Source organism: Silurus meridionalis, chromosome 10 (assembly GCF_014805685.1).
Source record: "Silurus meridionalis isolate SWU-2019-XX chromosome 10, ASM1480568v1, whole genome shotgun sequence".
NCBI classification, from domain to species: Eukaryota; Metazoa; Chordata; class Actinopteri; order Siluriformes; family Siluridae; genus Silurus; species Silurus meridionalis.
In genome coordinates this window covers 14,082,087-14,098,507 of record NC_060893.1, presented here as the reverse complement: position 1 = coordinate 14,098,507, position 16,421 = coordinate 14,082,087, and the positions used below count along the sequence as shown (strand labels likewise).

The following is a 16,421-nucleotide window of genomic DNA, read 5'->3' as shown; positions in this document are numbered from 1 at the left end:
TATACATATGACCATGTCAGATTTGTTTTCACAAAAATATTAAAATATGCACAATGTGAGTACACTAACAGATGCTGCATATTAGATACACTCAAATGTTTTGAACACCAAGAAATTAGTTTATAGTTTTGGATAGAATAAAGTACACTGTACATATTATCTGTCCACTTTATTATACCTGTACACATGTTCAATTAGCAACAATGCATATTGATTGTAACTTGCAATTGCAACAATGCATTGCAGATATGCAAGAGCTTAATTTAATCGAATTTTGGAAATATCTTATAATATGGTTACTTTAACCATGTCATTGCTGCTGTTGCTAGATTGGCTAGTTTGAGTTGAGAAACTGCACATCTTTTTTCTTTTTTTTCTTTTTGCAGATAAGAGTTAATATAGTATGTGTATTTTTATTTATAAACAGGGTAAAATGGCTTGATTAAACTCTGGACTATAAACATTACTGAGAATTCCCAGCAATTTTGTTGCACTGGGTATTATTACAGAGGACCTTAAATTTCATTTAGGCAGCCCAATTAAACCGTATGTGTGCTGACACTGTGCATACAAACCCTTATCCCTTATCCTTTATTGCCACCAAAGAAATCAGCATGTGTGCGTCTGTTGCCACAAGAGAAATCAACATGCATGTGCATGATAGTGAGCGTGTACCAAGGTGATGCATGTGAAATGGACTGCATGGTCAAAGAAAAGTTTGTGAATGGAAACAGCGTTTGTATTGCGGAGAAAATCATGATTTATTTAAGGACACTCATTTCTCTCTCTCTCACGCACACACACACACACATACACACACACACACTCACACACACACACACACACACCTTTTTGGACAGTTTATCATTTATAAATCAAAATATTAACATAATTTAAAAATTCTATAATCCTTGTGTATTTAAAAAAATGAAATAAAGCAACATAAACAACCTCTACTATTTGTTATTTACACAAATATAACAAAATTATTTGCTCAGACTATTTTAAAAGGTTTTATTGGTGAATGGGATCCTTAATGTATGTTTTAGATCCAGAGTTGTGTCCACCTGCTCAGCTGAGAGCAGTGTATGCCACTGGGCTACAGGTCTGCGTGGGTTTGAGAGCATGTCTGCCCAGTGCCGCAGCTGGTTTCCTGTGGCATCACATCCAAGGAAGATTTTTCCAATGGCATCATTCCTGCTCATTTTATCATGATCCCACACAGAGATCACCAACTGCACTCTCTGTAGATACAAAAAATATTATATCATTATATACACATGAAATAAACACAATGATTAATGATGGATAACTGCTTTTCCTAAACAATTTCCTTAACATTTACATTGCACTTAACATCAGGAGATTTCACAGAGCATGGATGTTCTACTCAAGTCATGCAAACAGATAGATACACAAAGTACAACACCAATTTCACCAATAAAGTTATAAATAAGTTGTGTTAAATTTAAATAAAACCAGAATGCAATGATTTACAAATTTCATAAACCCATATTTTATGCACAATAGAACATAGAAAACATATGAAATGTTTAAATGGAAGAAATGTACCATTTTAAGGGAGAAATAAGGTCATTTTGGTACAAAAAGCCTCAAACAAAAAGCCTCAAAAAGTTGGGACAGGGCAACAAAAGTCTGGAAAATGTTGGTGTTAATAAAATTTAATATTTGGAGCAACATTTTGCAATTAATTAAGTTAATTAACAACAGGTCAGTGATATGATTAGGTATGAATATTTTGTATTAGAGATTCTCAGAAGTAAAGATGGGTAGAGCTGTGAAACATATGTGAAAGACTGTGTCTACAAATTTCAGAATAATGTTCCTCAACATAAAATTGCAAAACAGTTGAATATCTCATAATTTACAGCATAACATTACTTAAAAGTTTTAAAGAATCTGGAGAAATCTCTGTGCACAAGAGACAAAGGTGAAAATCAATGGATGCCCGTGATTTTTAGACCCTCAGGCGGCACTACATTTAACACTTCTGAAATGGAAATCAGGGCATGAGTGCATTAACACCTCCAAAAATCGTTGCCTGTGAACACAGTTTGCCATGTCAAACACAAATGCTGGTTAAATCTCTATCCTGCAAAGAAGTCATGTGGGAACATGATCCAGAAATGCTGACATCCTCTCTGGCCAAAGCTTATTTAAAATGTACTGAGGCAAAGTGAAAAACATCTGTGTTCAGACAAATCTAATTTTGTATTACTTTTTGAAAACCATGGACCTCCAGACTAAAGAGGAGAGGGATCTCTGATGGTATGGGAATGCATTAGTGCCTGTGGAACAGGTAGCTTGCACATTTGGAATGGCTCCATTGATGCTGAACAGTATATTAAGGTTTTTAGCAGCAAATGCTTCCATCAAGAAAACGTCAGGAAGGGCCTTGCATATTTGAGCAAGACAATTCTAACCGCATACTGCATCTATTACAATAGCATGATTTAGCAATCAAAGAGTCCAGGTGCTGAACTGGCCTGCCTGCATTCTAGATCTTTTACCATTTGCATACATTTGGCACATCATGAAACAAAAAATACAACAAACAACACATAGAACTGTTAAGCTGCTAGAATCCTGTATTAGACACGTAAGATAAGATAAGATAAGATAAGATAAACCTTTATTCGTCCCACAGTGGGGAAATTTCTATGTTACAGCAGCAAGACAAAGAAATAAAAATAGATGCAAATATATATAAAAAAAGAAGAATATACAAAAAAATAAAAAACAGAAATAAAAATAAATAATAATAACAATAATAATAATAATAATAACAAAGAAATAAAAATAAATGCAAATATCTAAAAATAATATACATGTACATGTATGGGACAACATTCCTCTCCCAAAAAAATTTGAAACTGGTCTCCTCAGTTCCCAGAATACGGACAGAAGACGTGATGCTACACATTGGTAAACATGCCGCTGTCCCAACATTTTTGAGACCTGTTGCAGCCATTAAATTCAAAATGACCATATTTTTCTGAGTTTAAACATTTGATTGTTTTAATGTAAATAGAATATGGATTTATGAGATTTGAAAATCATTGCATTTTGTTTTCATTTACATTTTGCACTGTGTCCCAACTTCTTTTGGAACTGGGGTTGTACAATAAGTTATGGTAGGCTATCTTATCTTAAAATCATTTACTTGTTCCAAAATGCTCAAAAATTTAAATAAAAAATAATAAGCTGGAAGCATCCCATATTGCATGTTTTTCATTGTTGAATGTTATTGTACATATGTGTATGTATATTGATGACTGAAAACATTGTGTCAAATTTATACAAGGCTGTATATAAAAAGAAAAAGCCTACGTGTGATTAACAAAACCAAAATAGTGACACACCTGAATCTGCTCAAATGGCACATCAAATGTGAAAGATTCATTGAAGTAAGGATTCAGTGTTTGCTTCTTCACTGATGTTTTCTTTTTCTTCCACTTCTTCCTGTCCAGAACCAACTGGATTTTGACATATGGATCTACAAAACATTCATGTACAGATACATTATTGTTATTAAATAATAACAATTAGTGATTATTAGTGTATCTTGATCAATTTGCATTTAGGAACATGATCATTAACTAACCAGAAGCACCTCCAATGTCCATTGACTTCAAATTCTTGGCTTCCAGAATCACCACAGTAAGTTTACTTGCAGTGGGGACATAACGCAGGGAGAAGCAAATCTCACCCAGATGTTCATTCTGTAAAAGATTTACATTTTAAATACACCGATTACCTTGATATCAGGCTTTGTGCATGCCAAATGATAAGATAGAAATATTATTAGTATTTTCTCCCAAGACAGAACTTTAACATTGGTCTTAAAGCTGGTACATTTTATTTAATTAACAATGTCAAAGATCTGCCTATTTCCCAATTTCCTATAGCCATTTAACTATTAGTTTACTCACCACTGAGTGCTTCACAAAAAAAACATTTTTAATTTATTGCCTGTATCTTGCTCCATAAAGCTTATTGTATAATGGTGTTTAATATTTTGTTTTGCACATTATGATATATTGTGACAAATTGTAATATATAATTTATATTCCAGTTATATCAATAATCATTAACACTTTAAGGCTTGTTAGGTTCCAAATGAAACGTGTTTTAAAATACATTTACTGAAATGCCTGGCTGAAGCAATATAATATATTTAGTCTCCATAAAGTTATCAAAGAAAATAATGTTTGTCTGCAACATTACAATATGCCCCCCAAAAAAAGAAACAACAACAAAGGATGGAGGTAAAATTCCTCAAACTTTCTAAGCCCAATGTACCTCATGTTTTGAGGGTGCATTTAGGTCTCTCCATTCCTCAATCACATGGTTCCAGTCTACAGTTGAGAGTTCCAGCCTCAGCTCACCAATCACATCATGCTTGGAGAATCTGTTGAAGTCGTACACTTGCATCACAAGTGTAGACTCACTAAGATCCTTCTGAGATATCTAAACACATAATTGCCACACATGAGAGAAAAAAACTAGAAAAAAACAGGATACAATCAAATGTAGCCATTTCATTTACCAAGCATGTGTGTGTGTTTACCAATTCATGTTAATTTAATTTAAGGCAGTTGCTAAACTTCACTGAGGGCCATATGCCAAAATTAAATGTTGCATTATACAAAATAGATTTGCCATGGTTTCCCTGATTTACGATTTCATAATATTTAAAAATGTATAAAATACACAGAAAACATTATATTATAATCTACTTACTAATATGTTTAATTTTCAAGGTTTTTCAGTTCAATGAAACTATAAGTTTATAACTTAGAAACTATAACTATAATACTTATACAATAAAATATAGAAAAAATCCATCCAGCTAATACATCTATATCATAATACAGTTAATACCGCTATTGAAGCTGGTGATGGTCAGTTAGTTTGCTTCTGAGTTTATACTTGTTAAAGTTATTAAAACTAAAAGAATGCACACAGAGGGAGGTACTGCCAAAGATTCTGCAGCCTAATTACATAAAACAAAAAATGTCATGTCGTGTTCATTTTAAATTAGAAATAAAGATCTATGCCAATGACACCACCCATTTTTCATCTTCTTATATATGGCATAACATGCCAAATCACAGGTCACTATGGGCCCTAGTGTGTATATCTTTGGACTACATGTGAAAGAAAATCATGATTACTGATAAATACCTGATATTTAAAGTGTTCATTGAACACTGGGTTTAGAGTTTTTCTAAACACTTTGGTCTCAAAGGTTTTGGACTTGGGACGGATAAAAACTTTTACATAAGGATCAGATGTTCCTGAGGAATCCATAGCCATTAACGCCGCAGCTTCTTTCACTCCAACATTTATCTGAAATAACAATCACAGTATTATTATACTATGTGTATGATTTTTAAAAGATGTGGTGTCTACGTTACACCCGAAACATATCCCTGAATATGGACGAATATAAGTGATAATATGATTACTGATAATACTTATTCAGACTTGCAACTCGCATCTGCAGTGCGAGTCTCTAAATTAAGCCGATATATTCACACATAATTAAATGGATCAGATGGACCTCTGAGCGTGCTGTATTGTACTCCAGGGAATATAACAGTTTTCCTCGTGGCTGGTTAAGTGATCCATAGTCTCCATCCCCCGTTTCAGGCTGCACCTGCCGATCAAATAAATTGTCCAATCAGAAAAGTCAACACCCATAAACTCCCCTGGGTAAGTCTATCTGAAAGCATAAAATGTCCATTCACTCACCAGCGCTGCTGTACTGTTACCATTCAGTCCCTTCAGACTGATCTTCTGATTCTGCTTCTTTTTCTTCTTCTTCCCTTTGCAGCAGCACTTTATGCAGCAGCACAGCACACAAATTAAAAGCACCAGGAGAATCAGGGCAATTATGGCATAAATGGCCCATCTTGGCACTAGAAGGGTTATGAAAGATTTCTGTTAAGGTTTATCCTTAATATTGAACAGGCAGGGCAAACAGACTGGTGTTGCTGTAAGCAGCACTATGACATGCATGCGAAGAATTAGGCAAGAGCACAGACAGGAGGATTATAGTGAGATAAACTTGCAGCATGTGAAAAGTGAGAGGTAAGAAATGTGCCTTGGGAGTGAAATTAGATATGCTGCATGGAACAGGTGCCTCCATCCTCAGTAAGAAAGTGACGAAGGTTGATTGTGGGGGCAGTTAGCAGAGCTGAAGAGGCAAACGGTTTGCAATACTCACATGGGATCTTGTCCAACAGAGAGGGCAGTAACCCGGGGTAGGCAGTGGTCGAGTTGGTAGGCAATGTAGTGAGATTGACTGAAGTGACTGATGTTGGAAATATAGTGACTGAGGTTGGAGGTGTAGTGACTGCCATCGCAACAACAGAGACTGATTTTAAAGTTATGTTGATTGAAGATGAAGTTATGTTGATTGAAGATGAAGTTATGTTGACTGAGGTTGGAGTCACAGCCATTGAAGCATTGGTGCTTGAGTTGTTTAATGTAGAATTTAAGGCCATAGCTGGTGTGTCAAAACGAAGATCTAAAGCTCACAGTAAATATAAAGATGAAACATAAGCTATGCATAAGTCATCTGACTGATAGAACTGTTATGCAATACTGCTCTCTAATGGATAAAATGCTAACTACACTAAACAGAGCTTCTTTCCACAGTTATTTTGTTTTATTTCTTTGAATAACTATTATTCAAATAAATAGCAAGAAATTATGGATTTACACAAAAAGTGTTATGTGTTCCAAAAATAAAGCAAGTGTAAAGAAAAACTTTAGCTGTCATGGCAGATTAGACATTAAGCCACCACCATAGTTAAACAACTGTATGGAATGTTGACAACTGATGCAAAGCTCTATTAAACAGGGTGTGCTGCAGAGATAACATTCTTTCACAATTAAATATTTCCTTATAAAATAGAGAATTGTGGATACAAGGATTGAGCATAATAATATTGTATTTGTCACTGTTGAAAAAAAAAAAAACCTCTATTATTATGTGTTACATTTACATTTGCATGCTGTGAACTTTTAACCCGGTACACTGCATAAGACAATAGCAATTATTTTCTTGTGTAAACTTGAATTATTATAAGTAAGTTTTCTCGGTAAACCAAAAGACTTTGGAAACAATGATAACAATGCCTCTAACTAATGCAAACCTAGTTAAAATATCACTAAGCTACCATGCTAAAATTTATGAAGCTTCAGATCATTACTAGAATTAAAAAAAGATCTACATTTTCACACACACACACACACACACACACACACACACACACACACACACACACACACATATATATATATATATATATATATATATATATATATATATATATATATATATATATATATATATATATATTAAAATAACTTCAAATATTATCAATAAAACTCACGTTTGCAGAATTCTAGCAAAGGTTTTGATCCCAGTATGGCTGAATCTACACTTCAAAACAGCTAATGGAGTGAGGAAGGAAGTTGCTTTCCGTGGCAAAGCCCAATCAGCCCAACAGACACAACATGGCTTGTTAGCTTGTAAAGGCTGGTGGCATTTACTTTTAATATTTTATTGTTGAAATGTAAAACTTTTTTTTCTCAAGAAGATTTCAGCTGTCGTTAGACCCTTGTAGGAGCATTTGCTTAGTTAAAATAATCATAAAAAGAGTTTTTTAATTGTTTTTACAAATTGATTTTCAATGTAAGCACTTGTCGAAAGTACAACAGTAATGTAACCCAGAGTCACATCCAGAAAATAAAAATATAAAGCTTACCTTACACACTTTCAGATATTATAATTTCCTCCATTTTATTCCACCCAGAGAAGGCTGTAGATTTACAGTTATGCACATTGGCATTAACAACATTCTAAACAAAATGGTGAAAAGTAACCAAGCCATGGAGGCTTTTACTTCTGAGTCACTTGCCACACCTCATCTTCACACACTGTGCACTCAGAGGCTGAGCTATGTGAGGTGGAACCTTTCACAAAAATACAGATAAGGTGATGAATAAGAAAATAATACACAGCAGATCTAAGAGGAAATGGAAATGAAGATACAAGTGAATAAATGAAGCAAACACCTCATCAGAGTTGTCACTGTAGAAGTACAAACACAGTTATGATTCCCTCCCATATATTTACATTTGAGGTGGAAATATGAACAGAAACCAGTTCTCTGTAAATATTGTGTATTGACACGTTAAGTAATACTGTCTAAGCTTCAGTCTGATGATTTTTATAAACTGAATTTGTTGCTCATTCTTCATAGAGTTGTATTAGAAATATTTGAAAAACACACTGATTACAGTGGTCTTATAACTAGGGCTGTTAATAGATTAAAATATTTAATCGCAATGTCACATTTTGATCTTTTCTAAATGTACTTAAATTAATTTTTTCAAGTAATTTCTAATACTCTAATCAACATGGGCATGGACAAATATGGATGCTTTATGCAAATGTATGCTTATCATTAGTGAAACAAAACTCAACATAGAGCATGAAGACAAAATATTCTTGTCGATTTTTTAAATAATGCTGTTTTAAGGTACGTAAATCATCAGGACACCAAACAGAAATTTTGCTATGTTTCCAAACAGACGGTTTTTATTGCCGGATGTGTGCATCATAACAGATTTTGGTGCTTGATTTGAGCCTTGCTGCATCAGTAAAACAAATGTATAGTGATTTTTTGGTGTTTTTTTTTTTATATCTGAGTAAAGAAAAGACTTCGTGAATAAATGTTTGTTGCGTTGAAGTTTTTAATTTCACCTTTAATTTATTTATATTTTTTATAAAAATGGTCAAACAGAAATACACACTGCATTAATATACACTGGATATATGCAGTTGCTTTTCTACATAATTTTGTTTTAAAATGTATTTATGTAATTGTTAACCTGTATGTATTTTTAATGTTTTGTATTTATTTTAGCCCTACTTCCCTTTCCCTAAGTGGTTATTCCACTTGTCAGGCCGCCATTGTAAATAAGAACCTGTTCTTAATGACTTGCCTGTAAAAATAAAGGTTAAATAAAAAAGTAAATAAAAAAATGAATCACGCGTTAATATAATTAATGCCGTTAAAATAAAATTGCGTTAACATGTTATTAATGTGTTAATTTTGACAGCCCTAATTATAACAAAACAACTGAATAGGAAATTGGAAAGGTTGCAAATAAATCTCAATATCTAAAATAATTTTTTGATATATTGCATTTCATGGAATTCTTTTGGACATTCTACTATAATGGTTTTCACTGTTGATATCAGTGTCCTCTACATCCTCAACATCCTTCTCCAGCTTTGTGAAAGGCCGGTAGTTTCATTTACATATCTGATTAAATCAAATAATTTTTAAAAAAGTTGCTGTTACAGTTTCACAGCATGCTCTATATTTCAGTGGGTCACAAACAGATTGTTGAATAATACAAACCTCATTAAAGCTGTTCTGGTTTTGGATTGCATTATCAGCCTTTTTCACTAGTGACTTGAATTGGTCTAGTGTGTTCTGATGGTGGGAAGGTTGGGAATAAGATGCTCTGTTAGACCAGTATATATTTACTGTACAAATTGTTAGAGCTTGACCAATATTTGAATATCTGCATTATGTTCATGAAATGTAATCTGTACTGTTAGGTTTTGTGAAATTATTGTACAGGTGATTTGGTCCCTGGGACCAAGCAAAACAAACATAAAATGCCAAGCAAAAGAAATAAACTATGTTCCAGAGCCAGGGTTGAGGTGTCAACAAACAAGGACTCTATTCAGCAGAAAACCCCCAAAACACAGTGAAAGTACAATCATTATATACCATCTTCCAACTATTACCTCTTCTCCAACAATATCTCTGAACACCTAGCTTCTTTTCAATTTAATAAAATAACAGTGGCAAAAGCATCCATCACTCATCCAAAAAAGTATCATGCGATCAATTGGTGCGATTAAGTGACCTGTTTATGGCCTGTTCTAGCATGGGAACCACCTCAAAACCTGAACATCTTTTCTTCTGACACGTTTATTACTCATGACAAATCACCTCCTTAGACGTTCAGAGCAGGTGCATTGTGTTTACTGATGCTTCACATTAATCACTTGCTGTAAAAATGCTGATTTATAACACATGATTGAAACACATAATAATGCGAAAGGTTAAAAGGTAGAAATAAACCTGGTTAGGAGTTTGGGAATGTGTGCAAATGTCTTACAAATAAAAATAAAAAAAGACTGTGAAGGAAAGTTTGGACTGTTCAGGCTTAATGTGTAGATTTATCCTTGTCTTGTCTAAACTGTTTGTTTGTCTAAAATCACGTTAGACATCATTATATACAGTAGAAAGCGTGTGTGTGAGTGTGTGCGTGAGTGAGTCGGGGGTTTGACCCGTTTGCTGCTTGAAGCTATGGTGAGCTCAAGTGTGTTCACGGGGAGGAACATGTGGGTTCAGTATCACAGCTCACACACACGCGATAATGGAGGAATCGCCACTTATAGGAATATGTGACGGTACACTCGATAAAAAGAAAGACACTTATTATTACACAAATAAAATTGGAGGATGTCCGGTAAGAGCGAGATTTTAAATGTCTCCTTTTAGCCGTAGAAAAGAGTGCTTAGCTACAGCTACAACATGGGTAACGTTGCTAGCTAGCTGTGTCTTAGCATTGCTATTAACTCAGTGGTGTAACATGGAGTAGATTTAACACGCGGTTTCGTCCAGTTGTAGGAAATCTGCCATCATTTTCCACACAGAAGCTATAAATCGCAATCTAATACCTACAGGATTCAAGGTGTCTGAGGATGAAGTTATAAATAAACAGTGAATTTTCAGGTTTCTACACACCCACAGGAGTAAACACGTTAGTGCTAGGCTTATATGTGGATTATGTACATCTGTGGTGTGATCAGATTTTAAAGAAAAAATCATATAAAGTTAAAATAACCTAATCTGACGTCTTATAATGGTTTAGACACGCTGGTTTCCGGTTCGGCCAGTAGTCGTGTGGTTATATTCATGTTCTGTGGGGTTTGAAGAAACCTGGTTCGAGTCCTGCTTTATTTAAACTTTCATAATCTTTTCCTCGGATTACACTGAAGCTCGAACTTTACATTGCATACACAATAATACGATGATTCACATCCAGTAATGAAAACAAATGAAACAACTCCACACTTTTTTAATAAGTTCAGTGAACTGGATTAATACATTTCAGCTCCACTCTCATGTGTTCACTCATAAACAGCAAGTAATCAGTCACAGAGGTTACAGATAAATATTGTCTTTAGTATTTTAGGTCATATTAGAATTATATTAATATTATATTGACTGTCTTGCTATACTAACGTGTATTATTTTTATCCCTACAGGATCTGATGCCTGGTGTATCTAACGTACATCATCAGTGCACGCTTTGTGGTGGGTTCCTTAGTCATGTTGTTCAAATATACTGCCCCCTTGCGGTGTCCCCATTTCACCGCACCATTAATGTATTTGCCTGCACCTCTCCACAGTGTCAGTGCAAACCAGAAAGGTGAGCTAACAGTTCCTGTTTATTGGAAAGTTAGTTGTTTGGTGCGTTTTTCAAGGTAAAGATTTTATTCTTATGGATTGTTCCTGTGCTTAGCTGGAAAGCGCTCCGTTCACAGTGTTTGGAGTCTGAGATAAAAGAGCCTTCACAGTGTCCGATTTCCGATAGAACACCAGTTTCCACCACAGACTGGTGTGACGATGCAGATGACTGGGGAATAGACTCCGAGGAGAATGTGGGCAATGAGCAGACTCTTACAACTCTGCTTGAGACAAACACTCTTGCAGCAAGCCTGGAAGTCAGCAGTAGGCTTCAAGACCTCTGTATAAACGTGTCAACGGGTGTTGAAGCTGCCAGACCACCTACAGATACTCCCACCTTTCAGACCTTCTACGTCTCTGTGGTGGATGAGACAGATCTTTGGGGCCAGAATGATCTGGATCATGCTAATGAACTACTGAAGGCGTATGAGGAGAGGGAGGGTGTGGCTGTCAGGGAGATTGCATGGTAAGAATAGGTTTGTTGTTGCTTGCTTGCTTATTTGTTTGTTTGTTTGTTTGTTTGTTTGTATAAGCCTTCACAGTCCCCTGTGATGGACTGATTATTTTATTCAGGGTGTAATCCATCCTTGCACTCTCTATTTCCTGGGATAGAAAACAGAGTTTTTTCTGTACATTTATTTTTATTATTAATAGGGTGAAGAATATAAGCATTAATTTTCAGTGTTTCTTCACTGCATATTAAAAGGTTAATGTTAACTTAAGCATTGACTGCTAATTTTTAGAACCATGTTGCCTTAGTGGTCTTGATGTGATTACTACTGCTTGCCTTAAGGTCGAGCAAATAAGGAAAGAGTTGATGATTGAAAAAATAAAACAGCTAACTTTGGACTTGCTCCTGATTTTCCTTCAGGCTGATTCATTTTATACAAAAGAAGAACCACAAGCCAAAATTAGTGCTCTTCTCTGGAGAAGACCAATCACTGTGATGAACTTAATTCTCCTTTTGATGTCACAGAGACTTTGGACCCCACTCACATCTCGGTGGAGTTTATATTAATCAGAGGGTCTGGCTTTCCTCCGAGTTCAAACAGAACTTTTGCATTTGAACTCAATTGAATGAAGCTGACAGCTATTTTATCCTTGAATATGTTTGAGCCACGATTGTGTACAATGACATCATCACCTGAACTTTTATTAAGATCATCAGTCTTAGAAATAGTTTTAGAAATAATTAAATAATGTCATGTTGAACCAGTTATACTTTTTTTTGTTAGTTTTTTCCATTCCAAAAACTGTATTTATCTTAGAAATGACTTTATGTCTCTAATATATATATATATATATTTTTGTTTAGCTGTAAAGGTGAAGGAGGGGACGAGGCATATGAAAAAACCAAAGCCAAACATGGAGATGCAGTCTTCTCCAGTTTCATGAAGAAAATCTCGATCTGTCCAGAGCAAGTGCTTCGGTGAGTGTAATGAGGTGGATAATAGGCAGAACTTTGGCGATAAACTAAAAAACTATCAGCATCCTCTGTTCAATGAATTGAGTACTAGTGCAGTCATTTCCTTTAGTATACTAATGAGGTCCGGATTTCAGTTCCCATGGAGAACTCTTGCATCAAAGCGATTTAATGCAAGTTAATTTAGGGTAGCAGAAAACAGACTATGGGAATTACAGGAATTATTATTAATGAGGCATGGAAAATGAATGGACCTCTACAATGTTTTGCAGTCAGAAAGATTAGATAGCACTGACTAATGGTTTTTCATTAGCACATAGTATGACCCTGTTTTTTGGTTTGCATCGTTAATTAAATTAAAGTTTTTTACACAATAAGCCATTGACTCCATGTGAGCATTACATTAGATGAAAGAACACAAAAATAAACAAAAACTGAGTGCAACCTCAACTACAGCAGACATAGTTATAGCAGACTTTTTTTTTAATTTGTGGCATTACAGTAATAGTGGCGTAAAAAGAAATAATGATTTCCAGAGCTGAACAATTTGACAATCATTTGTATGTGTTTTGGTAGTATGTAGTGATGCAATGTGTTAATTTTTTTCTTGATTTCTTCTGGACAAAGTATGGGTGCATGTGTTTTCATTCATATTATTGTTCAATTAATTGTTTTAGTTTTTTTTTTTTTTGAAGATTTAATAGCGGTTGTTATTGTCACTAACCAAGCCTTTGTGTACACATTTTTTCTCACTTAGAAAGTGTTTGCTGCAGTACCTTGCAGTCGGCTTTCTTTTGATTGTCATCATTCATTAAGAAACAAGTCCAATTGTCATTTCATCCAGTGTGTTCATATGGAGTCAGACTGATGCCACTATCAGTACCAATTTACCCTTAGTTACATGTTTTGCTTTTGGATCTTACAGATACAGTTGGAGCGGGACACCATTATTTATAATGGAACCTCCTTCAAACATAAATCAGATGGTGCCTCCTTGTGCACACTGCGGCAGTCCTAGAGTTTTTGAATTTCAGTTAATGCCAGCACTGGTCAGTTTGCTGCGCAGTACACAGCTAAGTTCAGGTTTGTCTGATGAAATCTATATAGTGTTTTTTAATTTTTTTAACTTTATATTTGAACATTTTGATCACACTGCTTCTAGTGTGAAACTTTCGTCAGAATTTATGATTTATTTACTGTTTATGTTTGCTTTTTAAATCCCCGCTAATAATGTGTAAAGAACAGCAACAATAAGATTAGGAATTTATGCTTCCACTTATACTCATTTAGAAACAAACTGCTTACATATTACAACGTTTCCTTTGAACTTTGGCATTCCCCTTTCAAGGAAATTACACTAAAATGCAAAACACACCAGATTAGAAATTCCATATAAATGTTTAAAATGTTAACATGTGTGTTGTATAGACTGGTGATTAACTCTATTCTCTCTTTTTTTGGCCTCCACAGAGCCTGCAGTTGAGTTTGGAACTGTTTTGGTTTATACCTGCAGAGACAGTTGTTGGACATCTGGATCAAGCTGTCCTATTGAGGAATTCCATGTTGTACAAACTGATCCTGACCAAAAGCTCTTTAAATAATAGTAAAAAATAAGATAATAAAACATAAATTAACAAACCATGCTTCTTGTTTTGTTTATTGTCCAGTATTTATAAAATGTTTTGTGCATCCCAATGTACTAAGTTTAAATTAGCCAAATAATATATGTACAATTGACATATACAGAATAAAACACTCTTTCTTATTTAACTAATGTAAAAACTGTGTAATGTAAAAACAGTGTAATGTGGAATAATAGGCAAGAAATGGTCAGTGTATGCAAAGTGATGTAACACAATATTTACAGTATCTCTCAAAAGTGAGGACACCCCTCACATTTCATCAGCCATTTTCATGTATCTTCACAAGAGACAATACTATAGAAATGAAACGTGAATATATTTGAGTAGTCAATGTGCACCTTGTATAGCAGTACAGATTTACTGTCCTTTGAAAATAACATACATCCATTATTGTCAAAATAGCTGACAACAAAAGTGAGTACACCCTAAGTCATAACAGCATGTCGTATAATCATGTAAAAAGCCACATGTCCTATTCATCATGTTCATGTTTTTGTCTGCTTGACAGGAACATATTCATTTGTGTATATTGTATTAGAGCAGCTAAAATTTGGTGCTTTATATTTCATTCTCATACTGACCACTGGATGTTCAACATGGCACCTCATGACAATAAACTCTTGAGAATTTAGGAAATTCTAATTGTTGCTCACCACAAAGATGCCTCGACTGTAATAAGATTGGTAACACCCTGACACTGAGTTACAGTACAGTGGTCAGGGTCATACAGAGGTTTTCCAAGACGGGTTTCACTCAGAACAGGCCTCACAAGGGTCGATCAAAGAAGTTGAGTCCTCGTGCTGTGTGTCAGGTGTAGAAGCTGGCTTTAAAAAAAAAACAAAAAAACAGATGCATGAGTGCTGCCAGCATTGCTTTAGAAGCTGCAGAAAGTTCGCTTGTCAATGTGCAGACCATATGACGCACACTGCAACAAGTTGGTTTGCATGGAGGTTGTCCTAAAAGGAAGCCTCTTCTGAAGGTGGCTCACACGAAAGACCACAGAAGACAAAATTTCAAAGGGCATAAATTACTGGAACCATGTCCTGTGGATAAACTTGTTTGGTTCAGATGGTGTTCAGCATGTGTGGAAATGCTTTGGTGAGATGTACCAAGAAAATTGTGTCTTGCCTACAGTAAAACACGGTGGTGGTAGCACCATGGTCTGTTTTGTTGTGGATGGATTCCAAACTGTGACATTCTGAAACAGAACATGATGCCCTTCCTTCAGAAACTTGGCTAAAGTTTTCTAAGTCAAGTCAAGTTTATTTCTATAGCGCTTTACACAACAGACATTAACTCAAAGCAACTTTACAGAATTTTAAAAGATAAGTTCTAACATAATAATGACCCCAAACAGGATCACAACTGCCTTGCTGAGGAAGCTGAAGGTGAAGGTGATGGAGTGACCAAGTATGTCTTCAGACCTGAACCCTATTGCACACCTGTGGGGCGTCCTCAAGTGGAAGGCAGAAAAGCACCATGTGTCAAACATCCAGCAGCTTCCAGAGTGTAAGAGGATCCCAAAAACAACCTCGCAGCTCTGGTGAATTGCCCAGGAGGATTAAGGCAGTGCTATATAAAAATAGAGCTCACACAAAATATTGACACTTTGAACACAGTTTTGACATGTTCACTTAGGGAGTACTCACTTCTGTTGCCAGTTATTTAGACAATAATGGCTGTATGTTGAGCCTTGAGGAGATATACTAAAACGGTTGCTGAAATGTAAGGGGTGTACTACATTTTGGGAATTATATA

General features: G+C 35.1%; 2 protein-coding genes across 7 annotated transcripts; one reads left to right on the top strand and one right to left on the bottom strand.

Annotated features, from left to right (window-relative positions):
* Positions 1-736: 736 nt before the first annotated feature.
* syt8 (synaptotagmin VIII) lies at positions 737-8,072 on the bottom strand. Of its 5 annotated transcripts, none has more exons than XM_046858643.1 (9): positions 7,812-8,072; positions 6,254-6,556; positions 5,779-5,945; positions 5,588-5,683; positions 5,209-5,373; positions 4,324-4,491; positions 3,626-3,743; positions 3,384-3,517; positions 737-1,244 (listed from the first exon to the last, which is right to left on the bottom strand). In XM_046858643.1, the coding sequence occupies exons 1-9, from the start codon at positions 7,834-7,836 to the stop codon at positions 1,005-1,007; spliced, it is 1,416 nt and encodes a 471-aa protein (XP_046714599.1). In that variant the 5' UTR covers positions 7,837-8,072; the 3' UTR covers positions 737-1,004. The 5 variants fall into 5 exon arrangements, with proteins under 5 accessions (XP_046714599.1, XP_046714602.1, XP_046714601.1 ...); XM_046858646.1 differs by having other exon boundaries at positions 6,254-6,566; positions 7,803-8,071; XM_046858645.1 differs by having other exon boundaries at positions 6,254-6,562; positions 7,803-8,071.
* Positions 8,073-10,344: 2,272 nt separating this feature from the next.
* On the top strand, positions 10,345-14,658 carry pdcd2l (programmed cell death 2-like). 2 transcript variants are annotated; one of them, XM_046858640.1, is made up of 6 exons: positions 10,345-10,433; positions 11,396-11,559; positions 11,653-12,063; positions 12,913-13,026; positions 13,946-14,103; positions 14,491-14,658. In XM_046858640.1, exons 1-6 carry the CDS (start codon positions 10,431-10,433, stop codon positions 14,619-14,621), a joined length of 981 nt encoding a protein of 326 aa, XP_046714596.1. In that variant the 5' UTR covers positions 10,345-10,430; the 3' UTR covers positions 14,622-14,658. The 2 variants fall into 2 exon arrangements, with proteins under 2 accessions (XP_046714596.1, XP_046714594.1); XM_046858638.1 differs by lacking the exon at positions 10,345-10,433 and adding an exon at positions 10,440-10,593.
* Positions 14,659-16,421: the final 1,763 nt, after the last annotated feature.

Coding starts and splice junctions, on each gene's coding strand:
- pdcd2l (XM_046858638.1), top strand. CDS start 10,501: ATGGAGGAATCGCCACTTATAGGAATATGTGACGGTACACTCGATAAA. Junction 11,560..11,652: donor TGTCAGTGCAAACCAGAAAG/GTGAGCTAACAG, acceptor TCCTGTGCTTAG/CTGGAAAGCGCTCCGTTCAC. Junction 14,104..14,490: donor CAGTACACAGCTAAGTTCAG/GTTTGTCTGATG, acceptor TGGCCTCCACAG/AGCCTGCAGTTGAGTTTGGA.
- syt8 (XM_046858643.1), bottom strand. CDS start 7,836: ATGGAGGAAATTATAATATCTGAAA. Junction 5,684..5,778: donor GTAACAGTACAGCAGCGCTG/GTGAGTGAATGG, acceptor TTTGATCGGCAG/GTGCAGCCTGAAACGGGGGA. Junction 3,518..3,625: donor GGACATTGGAGGTGCTTCTG/GTTAGTTAATGA, acceptor AATGTTTTGTAG/ATCCATATGTCAAAATCCAG.